Raw genomic sequence first — 20,566 nt, forward strand, 5'->3', positions numbered from 1 at the left:
CGCTGTTTATTTTGCTGAAAGGAAATGAGTGAAGTTATGTGGAAAAATTTTTACAACATTTTTTCTGAACCTGTAAAAGAGAAGCCCGATAACAGCTTTTATTTAACAAATGAGTAATATACTTCTTTAATAAATGAAGAAACAAAATGTGTGAAACAAAAACAATCAATTCACTACAGAAGTTTGAAACGTTGTGATATTCTAATTATTGGAGGAATAGAAAAACTTATAGCATCACTATCTGCAGAAAAAGCAGAAATTCTATATTCTATTACAATTAATGAAATCTACAATGTCATAAACAATGCTCATATCACAGTTGGCCATGTTGGAAGAACCTGTATATTCTGTTACAATTGATGAAATCTTCAATGTCATAAACAATGCTCATATCACAGTTGGCCATGTTAGAAGAACCAGTTAACTGTGATTGACGAGTATACTTCTCATGGAAAAGTGGCACAATTTTGTGTACTGACGTGTATACTCATCATGTGTATAAAGCAGTTTAAGCAATGTGCGTATAAAGCAACATAATAGAAACAGAGAAAAGAATGGGTGGAGTGGATATGAGCGATGGAATTATCATAGCATTCTCCGCAGCAAGAAAACGACTCAAAAAGTACTACAAAAAGATATTCCTCCATTTCTTAGATATTATGTGTCTGAGTGCATTCATATTATATAAAAAAAATAATGGAACATTATTGTGTGTTAACTTTTTGCTCAAATTTATTGAAGACACTTTTGCTACATATCCAGTTGAAAGAAATAAATCGACACAAACTCGGCCATTTAGACCTTTAGCCAATTAGCCAATTAGGTGGAAATCATGTTCCGGATTATATACCCGGAACATAGAAAAGAAACAACCCTATGCGAAGGTGTTTGCATTGCTACAATCGTAAGATCAGAAAGGAATTGCATTACTGGTGTTCAATTTGCAAAGTCCCATTGTGTTTAGTACCCTGTTTCGCTGAAAGCCTCTCCGCAGCAGGAATTTAAATTCTTACTCTTATATGTATAATATTTAATTTATTGCATTTCTAGTTTAATATGTATGTAATATATGCTTATGTTATTTACTAATATTTACTTATTTACCAAATAAGTAAATATTAGTAATAAAATTTTCAATTTTATAAAATATACCCATCTTTTTCATGCCAATATCTTACGAGCAAAACTTACTCTGTGATTGACGAATATACTCGTCATGGCTCGATTCTGGCGACACAAAACGGTGCACACTCTTAAATGAGGGCGCCACAGTTGGTTAAGGAACTGAATTGCAAGTAAAAGAATGTAATAGTAGAATTTATCATCACATATTTGAGACTATATGAACCCTGTCAGAAAAGACAAAAAACTGTGAAAAAGGGGATTGTAATCAAACCAGTTGTGCAAAATGAATTCTCATTGCTAAGTTGACCTAATAGATATGCAGTCCAATCCTGATCGTGATATGAAATTCATTTTAGTGTATAAAGATTATCTTACAAAATTCGTCCTACTTCGAAGTCTGCACAGTAAAAGATCTGATCAAGTAACATATCGCTTTCTGGATATTTTCACAACTTTTAAAGCCCCAAACATTCTCCATTCTGACAGTGGGAGGGAATTTTGCAACCATATCATAAACAGTTTATATAAAATGTGGTGTGATATAAGAATAGTTCACAATGAGCCAAGACACAGTCAATTGCAAGGATCTGTTGAAGGAGTGAACCAAGATGTTGAGAACATGTTGGCAACATGGATGGAAACAAATAGGACAGAAAAGTGATTGGGAGGATTAAAGTTTGATCAGGCAATGAAAAATAAAGCATATCACGAAGGAATCAAATGTTTACCTTACAAGGCTATGTTTGGTTGCCCTATGAAGCTGGGACTTCCTAACTCAAGTCTTTCCATATATTTTGATCAATAACATGTCCACTGAAGAGGACTTTGAAAAAATTATAAATTTTAATAATGAATCCATGGTTATTAACCATGATAAAGGCCAATTAAGAGCAGATGAAGGCATTGATCTTGAACGAACAATTGATTTAGAATTGCAATATATATGCATGTGAAAAAGAAACATGCATAGTGATGGAAGTAGATACTGAAGTTCAAATTAAAAAAAAAAAAAAAAAAGAACCAGATATATGCTCGGACTCAATGGGTGCGATTATCAACAATGTTAAATGGCAGTGTAAATATGTGCAACTTTATAGCTCAATTAGCTATAAAGTTGCACATATTTTGCAGAAATTTAACTTTCGGGTTGTTTATTCTCCCATCAATAAAATTCCGTGTTCCAAACTTAAGGACCCCATTCCAGATATGAATTCCTGGGGTATTTATAGGATTCCTTGCCAGTGTGGTTTAATTTACATTGGCCAAACTAAGAGAGCGTTAAAATTTCGCATCAAGGAACATGAGGCATATGTTAGAAAAAAGGAAACACAGAAGTCTTCTGTTCTGTAACATTGTTGGTCCGAAAATCACACTTTCAATATTTCTGCTGCCAAAATTATTCAAAAAACATCTTCCATTGGAGAACTGGATTTTCTAGAGGCATTTCACATTCATAAAAATCTTTCTGTTCTAGTTAACGATCCTAATTCCAATCCAAATTTGCCTTCGGCCTTTAAAGAAATTATGTTTTAGTTCTGGTTTCACCAACAGATGGCGCCACTTGCTTATTCTTGTCCAGGCTTTCTTATCTTATCTAATCATTTTTTCCTATCTTGTTCATTTGCAGTTTTGCAGCTGAGGATGGTGGTTCGGTAAAACCATCGAAACTAGTCCTGTGGAAATTTTGTAAATATAACGCTGATTTTTGTTGTTTGTCTTCTGAATTAGTATTTATTCGGCGTGTTATTGTGTCTTAATGTTAAATGTGAAAGTGTTTCAAATGACAGCTAAGGAACGACTTGAGAAGCATGCAAAGAAGATGAGATTGCGTCTACTAAAAGCTTTCCGAAACCTAGTCTAGGATAAAATGTTAAAATAAAAGTACTTATTGATTCAAAATCGATTTAAAATCAGTATCAGCCATTATTACAGACATTAAAGATGATGAGTTTTATATTCTTGGTACTAAGTTTAGTAAATTAAAATCGTTGTACACAAAAAACCAGGTTACCTTTTGCAAAGAAAATTTTTTGAACATTGAAGAAGTTGGTACAGGAGAAATAAATGTACATGAAGCAGTAACAAACTGTCTTTAATTGGGCGACAAGGACTCAGAAAATGCAGCTGTTTAAAGCTGTTATCTTATTTGTGAAATGGCATAAATATTGCATTTTGAAAAAAAAAAATTATTTCTTGTAACTCTGAAAAATAATTATAAGACAGTTTCATCGTCATAATCTTAAATCAAACCTTATTTTTTATCACTTTTACAATTTAAATTATCAATTAAAAAGTTAAAGCGTGTTTTAACTTTTTTGGGGACATGCAATATATCTGCGAATTGAAAATCCTATCATAAGTAATCCGCCTTTTCGGGCTTTTACCTGAAGGCATTTGTAAGTCCTAGGATTTACCGCAAAGGCTTGGTAAAAGTGCAGAATGGAATCATATTAAAGCGTACTTCAGACTTTTGCCAAGCCACTTTGGTAAAAGCTATGTTTTACTGGTAAAACCTAGGATTTACCAGACTTTGGGCTTTTTCAGTAACATTACGTTCATTATGCTTCATAATTAATTGTTTTCCTTTTTTACTTCATTAATTTTATTATTTTTATAATCATTTTAGTTTACAACTTTTAATTACTTTTAGTGGCATTTTTAATCTGTGTTTTTGTTTGTTATTAAGCATCCTGTTTATTATACAGTACAAAGTCTTTAATCCAGACTCGTCGGGACTTTGGCGATTCCGGATTAGAGATCATCAACTTAAATCTGCTAAAATGGCATGCAGAAATTATAAAATTAAAAATATGAAACCATAATTTATGAAATAAAGAGCAATTATGATCTAAAGGGTATCAAAATTTACAAAGAAAAAAGCTAAATATTTATTTGTTTACATTATTAAACATTCCTTTTAATAGTTGTTTAAGTTGCTTCTTTTTTTTTGTGCTAATACTTTCTCTTTAATTTTATAAACAGACATAATTTCTTGTTCAGTTCCACCGTTCAAGTCCTGTAATTGGTGTATTGAGAATACCGACTAACTTGTCAATCGAAATTTTTTCGTTTTTAATAACCTCTTGATAACCTTGTTACTTTCTTCACTATCGGAAGTGGTACATCGAAACATGCTTTTGCCTTTGGCAGCTCCAGAATCAGAAACTCTTTTTGACATAAACGAAAGATCAAGCTTACTTTTTATAATATTGCTCAAACAGTCTGCAAAAAATAATAAGCCGAATCCAATTAGAAGATTAAGGAACAATGCAATCTGCAACATTAACTGAAATAGATAATTAGATAGTTTTAGCTTAGCTTATATCGTCTGTTATACATTAAACGCGTATGCGTAAACGTATTATGCACATGCATAAAGGTATTATGCGCATGCATAAACGCATGCGCAGAAAGTTTGTAGCTTTTGAGGTCCGGATTATAGATCATTCTGAATTATGGATGTCCGGATTAAAGACTTTGTACCGTACTATTATTATTAATGCAACTTATTTAAAAAATAAAGCTCTGAAGAATGAATATTGAAAACTGTGTAAAATTATTATGTTGGTTCCGAGACCGATGGAGGTTTTCTATTGGATATAAAACACATCATCTGCTTTGACCTGTATGGTTTATGGCGCTGATTGACTCATCGCAACTTAGGTACAAAGTCAACATGAAATGCTGTCAAACAAGGCAGACTTTACTATGTCATTTTCCACGTCTAGAGACAGGTCATTGTAATCCAAATTTAGATACTTAAAAGTTTAGCTTGGTCTGGAGCTTGCTAGTGAAGGATAATTTTATTTTATTTTCATGCACATATTTTAATACCATGTATAAAGTTGCATTTTGCACACACTGCATATTTAAAATTTTTTTTGTTCTTTAATTTTGTTGAAAGGTTTTATTGCACACGTACATGCATTCTTTGATCGGTTTATGAATTGCTATTTGGTTATATGGCGCTTTTCAATTAATGTACACTTTTTTAACCTAATTGAGAAAAGTTTTGTACTTTCCCGTATCCTGATAATCATAAAGCACTGCTTTTCATGGTTCAAACAGGACACTTTTAGCTGGACTTACAAGTTTGCTTGGAATATATCAGCAAATTTAAAAACTGATGTGATATCACTTGCCATCAGCAGTATGGTAAGTCTGACTTCTGATTCTGAAGCAACCATTCTTGATAAAATATGCCAAGCAGCATTTAGATTTTTCTAGTATTGATGAGGCAAGGTATTTTTTCTGCCTCATATTTCTTCCCATCAAAATCTTTGCATTCCAAAATGAGAAATGACATAGTTAAAAAATTGTAAAATTGGCTTGCTATTTCTTGCCTGTATAAATGGTACAGGTAAGAAAAAAAGCTGTTGTGATTAATGAATGTAAGAAGTCTCAGTATTTCAGAGTGGTTTTGTAATTAACTATAGATCATTTATGTTAACGTATAAGCTTACTTAACTTTTTCTGTATTAAAAATCTTTAAAAAAAATAGGACTTCCCAGAAGAAAATTCATTTTTTTTTAACATCTGTAATATCTTCAGAATTTCTTTAAATTCAATGTGATTGGTTTATTTTCCACCATATACTATTTCTTATATGATATTACTTAAAACATTTTAAAAATATATGCCTGAAAGTATGCTGACAGAGGACCATTTTAACTTAGTAATGCACAGTGAAACTAAATACATAAATATAAGTAATAAACAAAATTAATAATAAAATACACATTTTTAAAAATAAAATGCAGTCCTTACACTTTATATGTTATCAATTACACCTGATTATATAAGTCACTGGTACGTAACTTCTGCCTTATGCTATATAATGCAAAGAAAGTAAGGAAATATAAAAGTATATCACAATGCATACATATTTTTGGTGTAAGAAGTTTTCTTGTGTGTGTATTTGTGATTGATAAATGTATTTACAATCTTTTCGTGGAAGCTTTTCCGAATAAAACATTTACATATATTTGCAGCTTCTACCTGAAGCAGTCAAGGAGTTTTGTGAACTATTAAAAACTGTTGTTTTGAATCAAGAAAATGAAAAGTATGTTTATTAATTCAATGCATTTTATTTCAAGAAAATGTTTGTTTCATATTAACACTTTAACATTAATTTTAATTGTATAAAATGATCTGATATCATTTTTTTTGTTTGTTTTCACACTATTGTTTTTCTCTCCTTTTTATAAATTTTGTAATAGGATATTATTTAATACAAAATCAATACATATTTGTGCAGTGCATGAAAATTTAGTGGAAATTTATCAGCATTTCAAAGATATATTCCATCTGCTTATTTTCATGAATGATAAAGGCAACTTGATGGCTGTTTCTGAAAAGATAACATCCGAATCCTTATCTTAAACTAAATTCACAGTGAATAAATATTGTTTATTTGTTATCATTAAATTTTCTTTTTCTTGTAAAATGTATTCATAGAAATAAAGAATGTCCTATAATTAGATTCTCAAGATTTTCCTCCTCTCCTCTTCATAATTTTCCTAAAATTCTCACATTCCCCTCAACACTTGTGCAGCAGCATCCATATATATATATATATACATGAGAAACATCACTAATGATCATAACTAAAACTCAACGAGTTATTACTAAAGTACGATTTAGTTACATAAATCGAAATGAAAAGAAAAGAAAAAATAATGTTACACCATGTCTTCATTCTTCATTAACGTCTTGTCTGCCTGCTCATCTAGATATAGTACGTGAAAGTTACATAATAAAGTTACAGTTGCATCACCATTTCCCGCATATGTAGTAATTTTCATATGTTATATTAAATGCTTACAATATACAAAATCTTTAAAAAAATGGCAACCCTGAGAACTGCTCCAAATTAAAATTTGGAGCAGTTCTCAGGGTTGCCATTTTTTTCAGAAACTTTATAAGAGTTGGCTCTTGTATACATTATGCATATTTTTAAAAAACAAAACATGAAAAATCCATCTAATTACAATTTAGTTTTTGAAAACTAAAGGATGGAATTATCAGTACTCTATATTTTATTTTGCCCATTAAGAGACATTTTAAAATTCTCTTCTGTTTAATATATTATTAATTAGCAGTTTGCATTAATATATTCAGGACAATTTATGAAACTATGGCAATCTCATTTAAATACATATAAAAATTATTTAAATTTCTTCATTTTAGAGGTTTTCTTTTTCCTCTTTCAGAATTTGGTAGCAAAATAGGCAGTTTTGAGACTGTAGCCCATAGTCTTTTTAAAATACTGTAAGCCAAATTCAGCCTGTTAACTGAAAAATTATATGTGATTTCATTCACAATAGAAATAAAATAATATTGCTATGCAGACTCAAGGGTACTGTGACTGAATTTAATGAATATCCTTCTTGTTAAGTATTGTTTAGAAAATTTTGAGAAACTAAAAAAATACGTATTGGTAGAAATTCAATGTAACTGAAAGAAAAGTATCAGAAGTTTAAATAGCCTTTAAATGTAATATCAATGAGCAAGCCTTATATACTGTGCATATCTTCCATTAATTTTTAATAGCTATTTGTTTTCTCTTTTGCATGATAGTATGATGTCGTATTTTTTATAGCATTGAAGGGGAAAGCGTTGCAAGTTCTAAATATTTCTATGCAGTAGTACAAGTAAGTGATTTTTAACAATAATTAATAATTTTTATGATACTTTTGAATTTTTATGATATTGAAGCTGTTTTTGGTGACATTTTACTTAACAGTTTCACTATCAGTGAAGTATTTTTATGCTTATTAAATGAAAGAGAAGAGGAAAACTGAAATAAATTTTGCTAATTACTTTTCTCCCTAGTATCATTTAAGGCTCATTTTCTGACTAATTAATATGTGTCTGTTTTTAAGTAGTGGCTGTGTTTTGTTTTACATTAAAAATTTGAATTCTTATCACAAAAATAAATGCTTAAATTAGACTAATTTAAATAATATACACTTTTTATGATTAACAGCATAAAATTTTCATTGAATAAAAACTTTTTTTGGTATTATGCTAGTCTGTTTTTCAATGAAACAATAGGTAAAATATTAATATCTGTAATGAATAAAAGGTGCAGAAATTATGAAATAATGTAATTTGCAATTTCTAAAACTTTATTTATTTATTTATTTTATTTCAAAAGTTGAGTTTTTTCTTTAAATTTTAGATTGGGAATTTGCTGTCACATCCTGTAATGATTGGTGATATTGAATGGAGACTGAACATTATGAAATTTTTATTCTTGCATTCTTTTTTCGATATTAAAGTGTCTTGTGAAGATATATTGCATGTAAGTTAATTATTTTAATTTTAGTCAGAAGGCTGTGTTAATTCAGTTTCATTTCCCATCTCCCTTACTGTATGATTTTATAAGTTTGCATCATTTTGCAGTTTTACCTTTTAATACCCCTTAAACTATTAAAATGCATTTCAGAAGCTTTGTATTAATAAAAATATTAAAATTTTTTTTCCCTCATCTGTCACATTGCTCATAAAGGTCTTTAAAATGTATTTAAAATTTAATTTCAGTTTACCATTCCAAAATTCCTACTTCACAGTTTTATTTAACAACATGTTAGAAAAAATATAACAGCATTAAATATTATTTTTACAGGTTTGAATCTCTTGAGCAATTCAAATGTTAAGCTCCAAATACTGTGAATGATTTATAAATTCCCCTTTATGAAATTTAGGTGGACAGAGGAAATGTAAATATATTGATACTAACACTTCTTATTAGTAAAGTATGTATGATTTGAATCGGGGATTCTCAACCAGTGGTATGCATACCACTGGTGGTACACAAGAGAAAAATAGGTGGTATGCAAAGAAGCAAAGTATTTTTAACTATTAAATTCAAAACTTAAAACCCAAACATCCTGATTGAGTTTTTTCTCTAACACTTGTAAATTGATCTGAGCTTTGTTCAAGAGGGGGGTGGCAGTAGTACTTTGTAATGGTTGTACTAAAATTTATAATTTTTGTTTAGGTGGTACGCGTTAGTCCAAAGGTTGAGAAACGCTGGTTTAAATCAAAGCATATCTTTTACGCTTTTGCAGTGTAAAATATATCAAATAGCAATAGCCATTAACTAATATTGCATCTTGTAGTTCTTTCTTAGTCCCACAAATAATTTATTGCAATGATTTAGATCTCTTAAGGTTTATGAGTTCTTGTGTTTTATTTTATTTTTGGGAATATGTGCATCCTTTTGATACAAATGATGACTATCATTTTCAAAATTTGACTTTATTCAGAACAAACATTTATTGTGCTTTGTTTCCTGAAAATTTAAGGGTTAGATTAGACTTATTTAATTTAGATGAAGCAACCCAGGGTTGTCTATCTAAACTTCATTTCAGTTTCAACCAAAATTTCCCTTGAGATATGATCTGATAGCCTGATTTCCTGTGTTTGTCCTGCCACTAACTTCTTGAGAGAACTTTTCGTTTGACAAATTTTAAATGCTCCTGTGTCACCATAAAAACTAGTCAAATGTCCATGCTTTACCCAAGATTCAAACCCAGATGCCATTGGTATGGGAATTTATCACCTGCACTAACCAAGATGATCTAGTAATTTGAGAACTTGACCCTGATAAACAATATTAAACCTGATTATATAACATTGTACTTTTGCAACCTTCCTGTTCTTAAACAAATTTTTGACAAGAGGTAAAATTTAACTAAAAGATTTATCAAATGCTGTGTTCAATGCTCTGTGACTTGTGAAGTTTCCAAAATTCAAATATTTAGGTACATTCAAAACTCATGTTAATTTACAGTGCATCATTAATCCAAAAGCTGTAGTACTCTGTGACTTGTGTGGAGTTTTCAAAAGAATTTGAATTTTTTCAATGCAAGTAAAATTAGTAAAGATTTTTTATTTGTTTTTTATTTTTACTTTTAGTGTGAGCATGCATGCGGTGCAGTTCCAGACAAGCTGAGAGAGTTCTTTGTCAGTAGTTTCTATAAGTCTTTCTATTCTCTATCTCACACATCAAAAAATCAGCGAACCCCTCTTCACCAGTTTTTGGAGTATCTTTTATCACTTGTTGAGTATGCTGATCAACTTATAGCTGCAAATGAAAATGTATCCCCTGCTTTCCCTATTGAAAAGGTATAATTTGTAATTTCCTTTGTAAAAATTCATTCTACAGTTTTAATTATATATTTAATATTAACTATATTATAATTATTATATGGCAACAAAGAAAAGAGTTTCATGTAACATTATTGTAAAAGGTAATATTAAATGCTGGTCAATTAAGCAGAAGAAAATTTTATGTTATTTATAAATAATTATTGATAGGAACTTTTGGGTATCATACTACCATTGTGATATGTAAATTGCTTTTAAGTGTCTGCTTGAAGTGCAATAAACATTAAAGGAGAGGAAGGGGCAAACTTTTTCCTTCTTTCTTACTCTAAAATTATTTATTCATGTATTAGAGAACTTGGAATAATAATGCATAGGCATCCTTCAGTATTTAAATATTTAGGGTGTGATATTTTAATTTATGAAATTTATTACTTTCTTTTTTCTACTTGGTAAGTCTAATGACAAATATGAGTTATGTTAAAATATGCAATGAGAAAAATAAGTACAAGAGGTATATTTTATCTGTATTTATTAAAGACAACTTATGAGAAACTGTGTTACTTAAATTTCTAACATAATAAGTATTATATACTAAATATATAACAGTCAGTCCAACAGAAATTTAAAGGAACTCTTTGTATAGTTACATAATCAACAGGTACACAGTATAGATATATCATGTAAAAAATTAAATATAAGCTCAATTCATCACTATTGCTTATCTGTTTTTCAAATAAAGTTCCATGTTATGTACACTAATGCATGCATTTTGATGCCAGGATTTTTGTAATTTTGAAAATGCTTCACTGCATGCTGCTATGTAAAAGACATATTCCAAATTTTAATCAGTTTCTGAAAATGTGCAGAAAAAGCAGAGAAGTGACATTTATCCTTCTTTACCCCCCCCCCCAACCAAAAAAAAAAGCCTATTAAGGATTTAGTGGGATTATATAAAATCAAGACAAAGATCTTATGATTATGTTCTGAAATCATGCTTCATACTATTTGACAGTTTCCATGTGTTGAAAACATTTGATGGCAAGTTATATTAATACCAACCAATATAAATGTGAATTTTGCATAATTTTAAAAATAATTTTATTTATTTATTCTTAGTATATGTGGACCTATGAAAAATTTTAATTTAGTTAAAATTTTCAGATGGCCTATTGCTTCGTAGTAGAACACACAATGAATAATTTAAAATTATGATACGATTATTTTGACTGTTAAATGTGTTTGTTAATTGTAAAATTCAAAATCTGTTGTTTTCTTATGTCTTAATATTATACATTCTCGTAATATCTAGATACTACGCTGATTACTTTAGATGCTATTTCTGAGTTCAGATATCATGGAATTTTTCTCTGTTACCTTCTCAGAATTATTTTTTTGCTCACATATTAGGGTATTTCAGTATTATTCAGAGGATGGAATACCGAATAAGAAGTTATATAACAGTGCTAATTAATGACTAACTTTTATGGTTGCTAAATTTTTTTTTTTTTTTTTTTTTTTTTCCCCACTGTGTGAATTTACTTAAATTTATGAATACTTTATATAATACAGATCCAAGAGGCATGGAAACACATGAAATCTGTAGTACATAAACTAATTAAACAAGACAAGAAAGAAAATATCCATGAAGCTAAAATTTTTCAAACACTTCTCTTGCAATTAGGATTTCACTTGTTTCATGACCCTCAGCATATTCCTGAAGCTTTAGAGGTATGATATTTGTATAACTAATTATAAAGCTAATAATAAATGTTATGTAATTTTTTCTGAATGTGATTGGATTTATGGTAATGCATGTTATATTATGTTAATCATTTGTAGTATATACACTATAAATTTGTCATATAGTATATTATAGTATAGTTATTTGAATAGTTGTATTAGTAACATTTATAAGAACACCAGACCATTACAAATATTTGACTGCCCACAGACTTCAGGGTACCACCTTAAAAAATCAGTTTCTACAAACTTGTCAGTATGGGCCGATAACATTTGCAGTACCAGATCTGCGCAAAATAAAATTGCCTCAATCATTACATATTGTGCCACTGCCTCCTGAGTCATTTCAAGCCATATCCAGCCTGCCTCAAACATATCCACAACATAAGTTTCCTGTGGCAATATGAGTACAGCGGCACACTCCCTCTATACTCAGTGCTGTTGACTATATTTAACTCTGTACATAATGCAGTATGAATATCTATATTTCTGATTATTAGTTTATCAACTGCCCATATGTTTAAATGATATGTCCTTCTGCATTAACATATGCCTAGCTGTAATTTAATTTTGTACATACAATGCCGTTACAGTTTTGTCTCTCCCTTATTGCTCAGAGTGACTCGTGTACTCAAGTCGTCTGCAAAATTAACTATATTGTCATCTTTTAATAAGTTGCAAGCTACATTATAGTATCTTCTAATGAGCTGGCATCTAAACTCTGTATGGCTAACATCTCGGTTAGAGACCAACTTGACAGTGACCAGTAACATTTATAAAATGACGTTTGTTGTTTCCTTAATTATTTCTTTTACATTCTGTGGTTCCCACCCTCCCCAATATTCAGCGGTTGCCCTGTGAAGAAGGTGGATTTAGCTGTTATGTCATTCAACTTTTTAATGTAAAAATGGATTTTAGATTATGTACTATAATGATTGAACAGTACTTTTTAATCACCTGCACCCTCACCGGAAATTGTCGAAAAAGTATTAATGAAGCAGTTGTAGCTAATGGCCAATGTTGTTCACTACCAAATTTATGCAATTCTCTGATAATTTTTTAAATGAAAAAGAAATTGCTGTGTATGTGGAGAGAACAACAGTGCAAAAGAGAATGATTTCTCAAAAAAGATAAATGATTTATTACTGCTGTTTCTTGCAATTTGAATTTTATTGATTGCTGGGTGAAATTCGTAGTGCACTGCTATTTTGAAAGGTTCTGTTGCCTTTCATACATGGTGAAAGATTAACTGACAGTGAGTTTGCAAATGCTCTCCAAAGTTGTCAATAAATGCACAATTTTTAGATGGAGGTACAGATAATCAGAAAATGCCGATCAAACTACTGCTTGTCACCAGTTGTATGCAACAATAACTGAGAATTCTCCCCCTGATAATAGAATTACTTTAATTGCAAGGTTATTGGATATTGTGCAATGTAATGTGCACAGCCACCTAAGGAAATCATTAGTTTTGTGAAAAGTTATTTGATTTCTTAAAATATATGTTTAAAAATTTCCTTTTTCAGTTAGAACATAATTTAGTATTTCTATTGTCCTTTTCTTCTTTCTTAGGAATTAAACATATGCTGCAAGAAAGCTTTGAAAGCTCAAAAGCAGCTAGATCAAACTGCAGATGAGGAAAATGAACCTCCATGGATTGGGGTTGTTGTTGATGTGCTATTATCTCTCTTATCAAATTCCTCTCATCATGTGCATCGACTCATCATTTCTGTGTTTCCATTACTGTGTCCTTTCATAACAAAAGAAGCTTTGCAAGTAGTTCTAGATGTAAGTTTACTTCCAATATAGCAATGTTGAAATGTATTTAAAGCATCAGTGCAATTTTATGTTCTAAGTTATGTTGAGATAATTTTGCATGTGAAGAATATCGACTAATTTACAAATATTTCATGAAACTTTTAGCAATATTTTTTCATTGATGTTTCAATAATATGTACTGAATTTTTTATTTCATGAATTGAATTTATATCTAAAAAAAAGAAAAAAACCCAGAAGTTTGTGAATGTGAAGTGATGCTTTTATAGTAGTGTCTATTATAAAAGTCAAGGCACTATCATGAAAATCAGTATTTTCCAAAATATAAATTTTTACGATTTCACCTTGGCACAAATGCAAGTGTCTGAATACTCATAAAGTTCTGATATTAACGAAGATAAACTTATTAAGGATGTGGATATTTATATACAGGGACATTGCTGTACAAATAAGAATTTCCCTATTCACTCTGTTGATCACATTAGAAAACTGAAACATTATTTAGTATACAATTTCATTGTTGTTTTTAAAATATGTTAAAATTGATTGCAGAAATATAATTGTAGTTTATTAGTTAATTATTGTTGTTGATCCTTGGCTGGCTGGTTGTCTTCTTTTCAGGAGTAATGAGATAAATAAAAACATTAAACTAAGATATTAACGACAAATTTGATTTTCAAACAATGTGTTTGCATTGTCTATTTCTGTATTCATAGTTGAGCTAAACTATGTGTAAAATCTTTATAAAAGATGTCCATCACATCAATCTATTTATATTTTTACAATTAAATTAATTTAATTTTCTGCAGAAGTTATTGAAAAATATCATAGTTAAAAAATCAAGTATTTAAAGTTTTTCTGATTTTAACTTAACACTAGCTAACATTTTTGAAAATTTTGAATATTCATTGCATGTGAAAATTGTATCTTTCAAATTATTTCGCTAAGTATGCATGAATAATGGTTTGCTTTTCCATTTATTAAATAAATTTCCATTTATTTATTTTTTACTGTATTTTAGGTTATCAATCCACAAAATCCAAGCCAAGAAGAGATGGAAATTGAATCTGGTAAGTTGTTGTAGTTAGGTTAGGAAAATATTGGCTTGTGTATTATTTAACATATAATTATTTTATCTAATTTTATTTTTTAAAGGAGAAGAAAATGAGGAAATAGAATTTGTATCCGAAAGCAGCAGTGATGAAGAAGTAAGTAACACTGACAAAGTTGATGAGGAATTCAGAGAAAAAGTTAAAAGTGCTCTTGGTTCTGCTGCTGAACCTGATGGAAGTGATGTAGTAAGTTCCCTTTGTTACTTTATTTTTCATGTTATGTTGCATGCAGATAGTTTTGTATGCCTTTAATATTTTCTGACTTTTTATATAGAAGCATTATGACTTTGAAAATAAATTAACATGTGGTACAATATAGTATCAGTTTCTAATAGAGATGGACAAAACCGCTCCTTTAAAAGATCAGATCGGAACCATTTGCTCACTGAAGTGAATCAGTTCTTATCAACTCAACCGCTCACTCCTCTTAACTGATTTCTTTAGTCTAACAACAATACATTTCTGGAACAAAAAATGCTGAATGTTAAAAATAATGAAACCTAAACTCACTTTTGTTAAAGATTGCATTATTTTATTACTATAATTGATATTTTGTTGCTACTACAAAGCACAGTGTAAAAATAATTTTTTAGATTGGAAGCAGATCCCAAAGAACAGGAAATTGTCTGCTGAAAATATCAACATTATTTTTTTTTTTTTTTTTTCCATAGAATTTGACAAAATGATGTGAAGTTACTCTGTTTGGTAGGGTCCACATTTTGTTTTGCAACCTTGAAAAAATATATTAGATGGAAAGATTTATATTTCTAAATATATACTAATTCTAAAGAAGATTAAGAGAAATTCACAGCTCTTGATTACAAGATGTTTTTAAAATAAGTAAATAATTAAAAATATAATTTATTATTTTACATAAATGTTACAGTAATATCGCATTAAAAAGGTGCTACCTAATATACATAGCTATACTATGATAGTATTCAAAGAATCGAAATGAAATTCAAAGGAACAGTTCCGAGGATGTGAAAAGAGCAATAATCAAGACTGCGCAGGAGCCAGATTTGCAGCTAGAGCAGGAGTGATAAAAACGAATAAGGAAGACTCAATAGGAATCAGATCCGCGGTTAGAGCAGAAGCAGTGAAAGAATGAATAATCACAACTCCAAAGGACCCAGATCTGTGACTAGACCCGGAGCTCTAACAGTTGAGAATCAAATGAACTAGTTCCTACAATCCACATAAACGGATCCTTGCACTGTCAGAGGAAGGGGGGAATCCATCCATTTGCAAATAGGGGTGTTCAGGTTTGCTGAGATGCATCGGTTTATTTAATGTTTTGTTTTTTAAATACTAGATAGAACACAAGCAAATTAAAAGCATACATATATACATACATACACACATACACACGTTAAAAGAAAGCTCAGAGACATTTTGGGTAAATAATAAAGCGAAGAATGCTAGTGTTTATGTTGAGAAGAATTAAATTTTTCCACATATTCCAACAACAGCTCTCGGTGAACTGTTAAAGAACTGCCATTACATTTTCGCTAGAGCGCTGATCATTTGCTCAGTTAAGTGAGTCGGTTCCAGAGAGGACCATCCATCTCTAGTTTCTATAACTGAAAATATGCATCAATTAAGCAAATATGAATTATGACTTTAGAATGTAAACAATTTTGAGACTTACCTGAAAGAATTTCTGCTCTAGATCTTACTGTTCTGTGAGTTTAAAATTTTTATTTTATACATTTCATTATTTTATATGCTATACAATATTTAACAGTATATTTTTATGCAAATATTATAACTACTTTTTGAGTACGTGTACTTCAATTTACTAACTTTTTTTTTTTTTTTTTTTTTTAACTTTGGTGTTTCACTTGCGGTTTATGAAAATTTAGGATTTCAGAATATGCCAGTCTTCAGTATTTAGTCACAGTGAATGAAAGTATGTTGTACATTTTATTGTGGCAGGTGAGGGAGATGTCCCTTGTAGAGATGTAATTGAATTTTATGTTAAACTTAGGAACAGCAGTAATAAAACATTGTAAGTGTTACAATATGGTGGTAAAACATTTAGCTATTCTTTATTTCTATGATAGAAACGCTTCAGTGTGCTAACAAAGCACATCTGGCATCAATCCATTGGGGTTGCAAATGTTAAAATTGCACATCCAGAGGCAGAGAGTGAACAGTGACTATTATGTAAATATTTCCAAATCATATGCTTGGAGCCTAAACCGATAAAAGATAGATTTGCATTTCTCTTCTTTTGAACTGTTTATAAAAAGTTACGAAATGTGCAATTTGATACAATGCTATCATTTGGAGGAACCCCCCCCCAAAAAAAAAACATATGATAAATAAAAGAACCAATTCCGAAACGTCTCAGCTTACATATGCATGTATGATACACGCTATGAGTTATAAAATAAAGATAGAAAATAATTTATAAGTGACATATTACTGTTTGTTATAGAGGAAAAAAGGATAAAAATACTGAAAAATATTTTTTTTAATGTATAATCGCTTATAATGTTGCTTGTGTAATCATTAAAAATATTTTTTTCTTTAGATGTCTCATGAAACTCAATATTGCTGTACTTTTTTAAGTTGTTAACTATCAGAAATGAAAATAATTATATTTTTTTCTTTAAATGTTATTAATTTTCAATGCAGTTTTGTATATATTTTATACTTTTATAATTGTGATCTGGAAATTACTAAACAGGCATAATAAGTACAGGAAAGTGAATTTAATTAAAAATTAATTAATTAATGGAAATTACTAAACAGGCATAATAAGTACAGGAAAGTGAAAAATATTGAATAAAATATAATAAAATGTTAGTGTTCAATGATTTTCACTCAGTATCTTAAAAAGACTGGAAAATTCACAATTCACATACAATTATTATCTCTAATTATTATATTTTTCATGAAATTTCCCCCTACTCCATTCCCACTAGTTCAAAATCATTTGTAGTGGAGTATGACATTTTTTTTAAACTTTTTATTGCTGTCTTTGTAAAAAAAGTAATTTTTAAGTAACATCTTTTTTTTCTGTCTCACTCGAAAATTATTTTTATATTTTTAATATAATTTTGTAAGTTTTTTTATTTCAATATGATAATGAATTTTAATAATAATTGAAATTAAACTGAATCAAAAAATTTGTTCTTCAGTTTAACTTTACAGTATATGTAACATGCTTGAAACTAATTTTTCTAATACTGTGAATGCTATGCATGTATAATTTTTATTATAAAATACATTTATCCCCCCCCCTTTTTTTTTTTTTTTTTATTCTTCTTAACAGGAATCTGTTGTTCTCACTGATTCTGAGATGTTTCAGCTAGATGAAGCCCTTTCTAAAGCTTTTCAGAGTAGCATGAAACTTGGTCACACGCATATGAGTTCTGAAGATAAAGCAATGTATTCTTTTAGGATAAGGTAATAATATAATTTTAGGTTATAATAAATATATAAAAAGTAGTTAAGTAAGGTATTTTGTTCAATAATAACTGCAAACCGTAAATAGCCTTTCTAAAATCTTTTTCTAAATCCCTTTTATTACATTTCATTATGTAAATCAAGAGAAAAAAAAAGTTTTGCTACATAATAGTAGATACAAGGATAACTAAGAAAATAAAGAAGAAAAATTAATATTAAGTACCTAACTCTTTATCATGCAGAAAGTAAATTAGAAATAAATTTGAGCTTTATAAGAGAAAACAATAATGCTTTGAAAATACTGTAGAGAATGTTATTATATAGATAGCACTATGCACATACAGTGTTTGATGAATGTTGTTGTTGTTGTTGTTGATTATGCTGAGCCCAAGCCCACAAAATTTCTCATGGCAAGGAGCACTAGAATACGCCTGCCATTGGCAACAGCCTTGAACACCGTTCAGGTGACAGTGCGATTTAGCTCAGTTCCACCCCCAATTTTGATAAAGATCATCATGGGTCCTAGGGTTTCTCACCCTTCTTCCCTTCCACAAACCACACGAGAAAACTTTCGGCTTGCCGCATATTTGGAGTGACGTCATGCCATACCGACACTGTACATTTACAAACATCCATGCCTTCTCCGGGATTCGAACCCAGGCCCTTCAACACGACAGGACAGTCAGCGATGGTAATCACTATATCTGTTGGGTGGCTGATGAATGTTTTGATCAGTTCAGTGTAAAAGAAACTCTGGCCTGTAATGACAGGAATGCCAAATGCTAGTCTTTAAAATAAATGATTTATTGTTGTGTGTGGATTCAAGCTTCATAAACTGCCGTCATATCTCATTTATTCATCACTTGTTTGGATTACTAATAACCAAGAATCTATTCTATGAAGACCTCATCATTTTGTCACTCATAGTATGGAGTATGAAGTAAGACACAGCATTCATTTTGAGGGTGAGAATTATTTTTCTGGTTACAGGGCTTGAATGCTAAAAACAAAAAGGACCAATGGCTGAATTTTAACAAATTTTAGGTATGGTATTTAGCTTGTGAAGCAGTTCTGATTGAAAAGATAAATTTGCAGGCAAATGAAGAATTGTGTTATTAAAAAAAATTCTTTAATTCAGATCTGAAGCATGCTACATATTGAGCCTTGCGTTTATAATGTACAAATAAAATATAAGTACTTTCTGATGTGTGTTATTCTTGTATATCTAAAATTAAATTTTTTTTAAAAATTTTATTTCCCTGTAGAAATAAGAATCCAGAAACCTCATAAAGGTATATTATTTGTGGATTCTGATTTTCCTGTATGATTTTCAGTGACTTAAAATATTTGCTTCTATAATATAATTGCTTCAATATGTAAAATATTTGCTTCAATAATCTAGATTTTCCTGTATAATGTTGATTTAAAATATTTGCTTCAGTAATAATATATTTAGTGATATTTTTGCTTGAGGAGTAAAAGGAAAATTTCTAATTAAATATACATATAATTTACAAGAAGTATTTTTAATTATTCATTATATATATGGATTTTATGTTAAATGCAATTAAATTTATTACAATAATGGTTAGTGAAAAAATATGCCTTACGTTATATACAAATATGCCAAACATATGCTCGTTTTCAAAGTTGTAAAAATGCCATCTGCACATTGACTACTGAGAAATTTTACTGTAGGTTGGAGTCTATATGTATTTGAAAGAAGAAACTAAATAAAGTCTAAGCATTACCAAATACTAATTCTGATAATTTGGAAGGTGCTTTCAGTATTAGTAGAATGTAATCTTTCAGTCAAAAATAGTGAAACTTCCGAAACTCTCTCGAAATATTATGGTGATTAAAGCAGTTGGCTTGATTTTTAGATCCAGTTTATAATTCCATTCACAAAAACATGTTTATCTGATTCTGGAAAATGTTCATACCTGAAAAGCTTTAAGGGGTTTATAGTTTTTAATTGGATGCAATTCAAGGATTTGCTGTGATTAGCAAAAATTACAATAAAACTGTCACTTTGATAAGTTGCTTAATGCTTAGAGGACGGGTGACCGAATTATAGGGCAGAGCTGCAGAGTCTCAAAAATACGGCTGTGGCCAAAATTTTGGCCAGAGAAATTCTTTCCACCATTCTTTCCATTTAGTGTGCAGAGAAAGTCATTGTGTGATAACGTTTCCCTGCCACTTGTCTGATGACCTTTGTGCCTCAAAATTATGGGGTTTCGTAAATTTCCTTTCTTTTTCCTTCTGCAATGAAATGTTAG

At 29.9% G+C, this 20,566-nt stretch overlaps 1 protein-coding gene across 3 annotated transcripts in view; it reads left to right on the plus strand.

Moving 5' to 3' along the window:
- Mybbp1A (MYB binding protein 1a) overlaps nt 1-20,566 on the plus strand; it is a 148,763-nt gene that overhangs the window by 60,926 nt on the left and 67,271 nt on the right. For all 3 annotated transcript variants that reach the window (XM_085822006.1, XM_085822008.1, XM_085822007.1), the window contains 9 exons: nt 6,117-6,187; nt 7,727-7,778; nt 8,309-8,431; nt 10,051-10,260; nt 11,812-11,970; nt 13,555-13,770; nt 14,780-14,828; nt 14,914-15,056; nt 18,154-18,287. In XM_085822006.1, the coding sequence (XP_085678132.1) occupies nt 6,117-6,187; nt 7,727-7,778; nt 8,309-8,431; nt 10,051-10,260; nt 11,812-11,970; nt 13,555-13,770; nt 14,780-14,828; nt 14,914-15,056; nt 18,154-18,287 (1,157 nt within the window). The remainder of the gene's footprint in view (nt 1-6,116; nt 6,188-7,726; nt 7,779-8,308; nt 8,432-10,050; nt 10,261-11,811; nt 11,971-13,554; nt 13,771-14,779; nt 14,829-14,913; nt 15,057-18,153; nt 18,288-20,566) is intronic.

This window comes from Stegodyphus dumicola, chromosome 8, assembly GCF_044657685.1.
Source record: "Stegodyphus dumicola isolate Sdum_Otavi_A_Nest chromosome 8, ASM4465768v1".
In the NCBI taxonomy this organism is placed as follows: Eukaryota; Metazoa; Arthropoda; class Arachnida; order Araneae; family Eresidae; genus Stegodyphus; species Stegodyphus dumicola.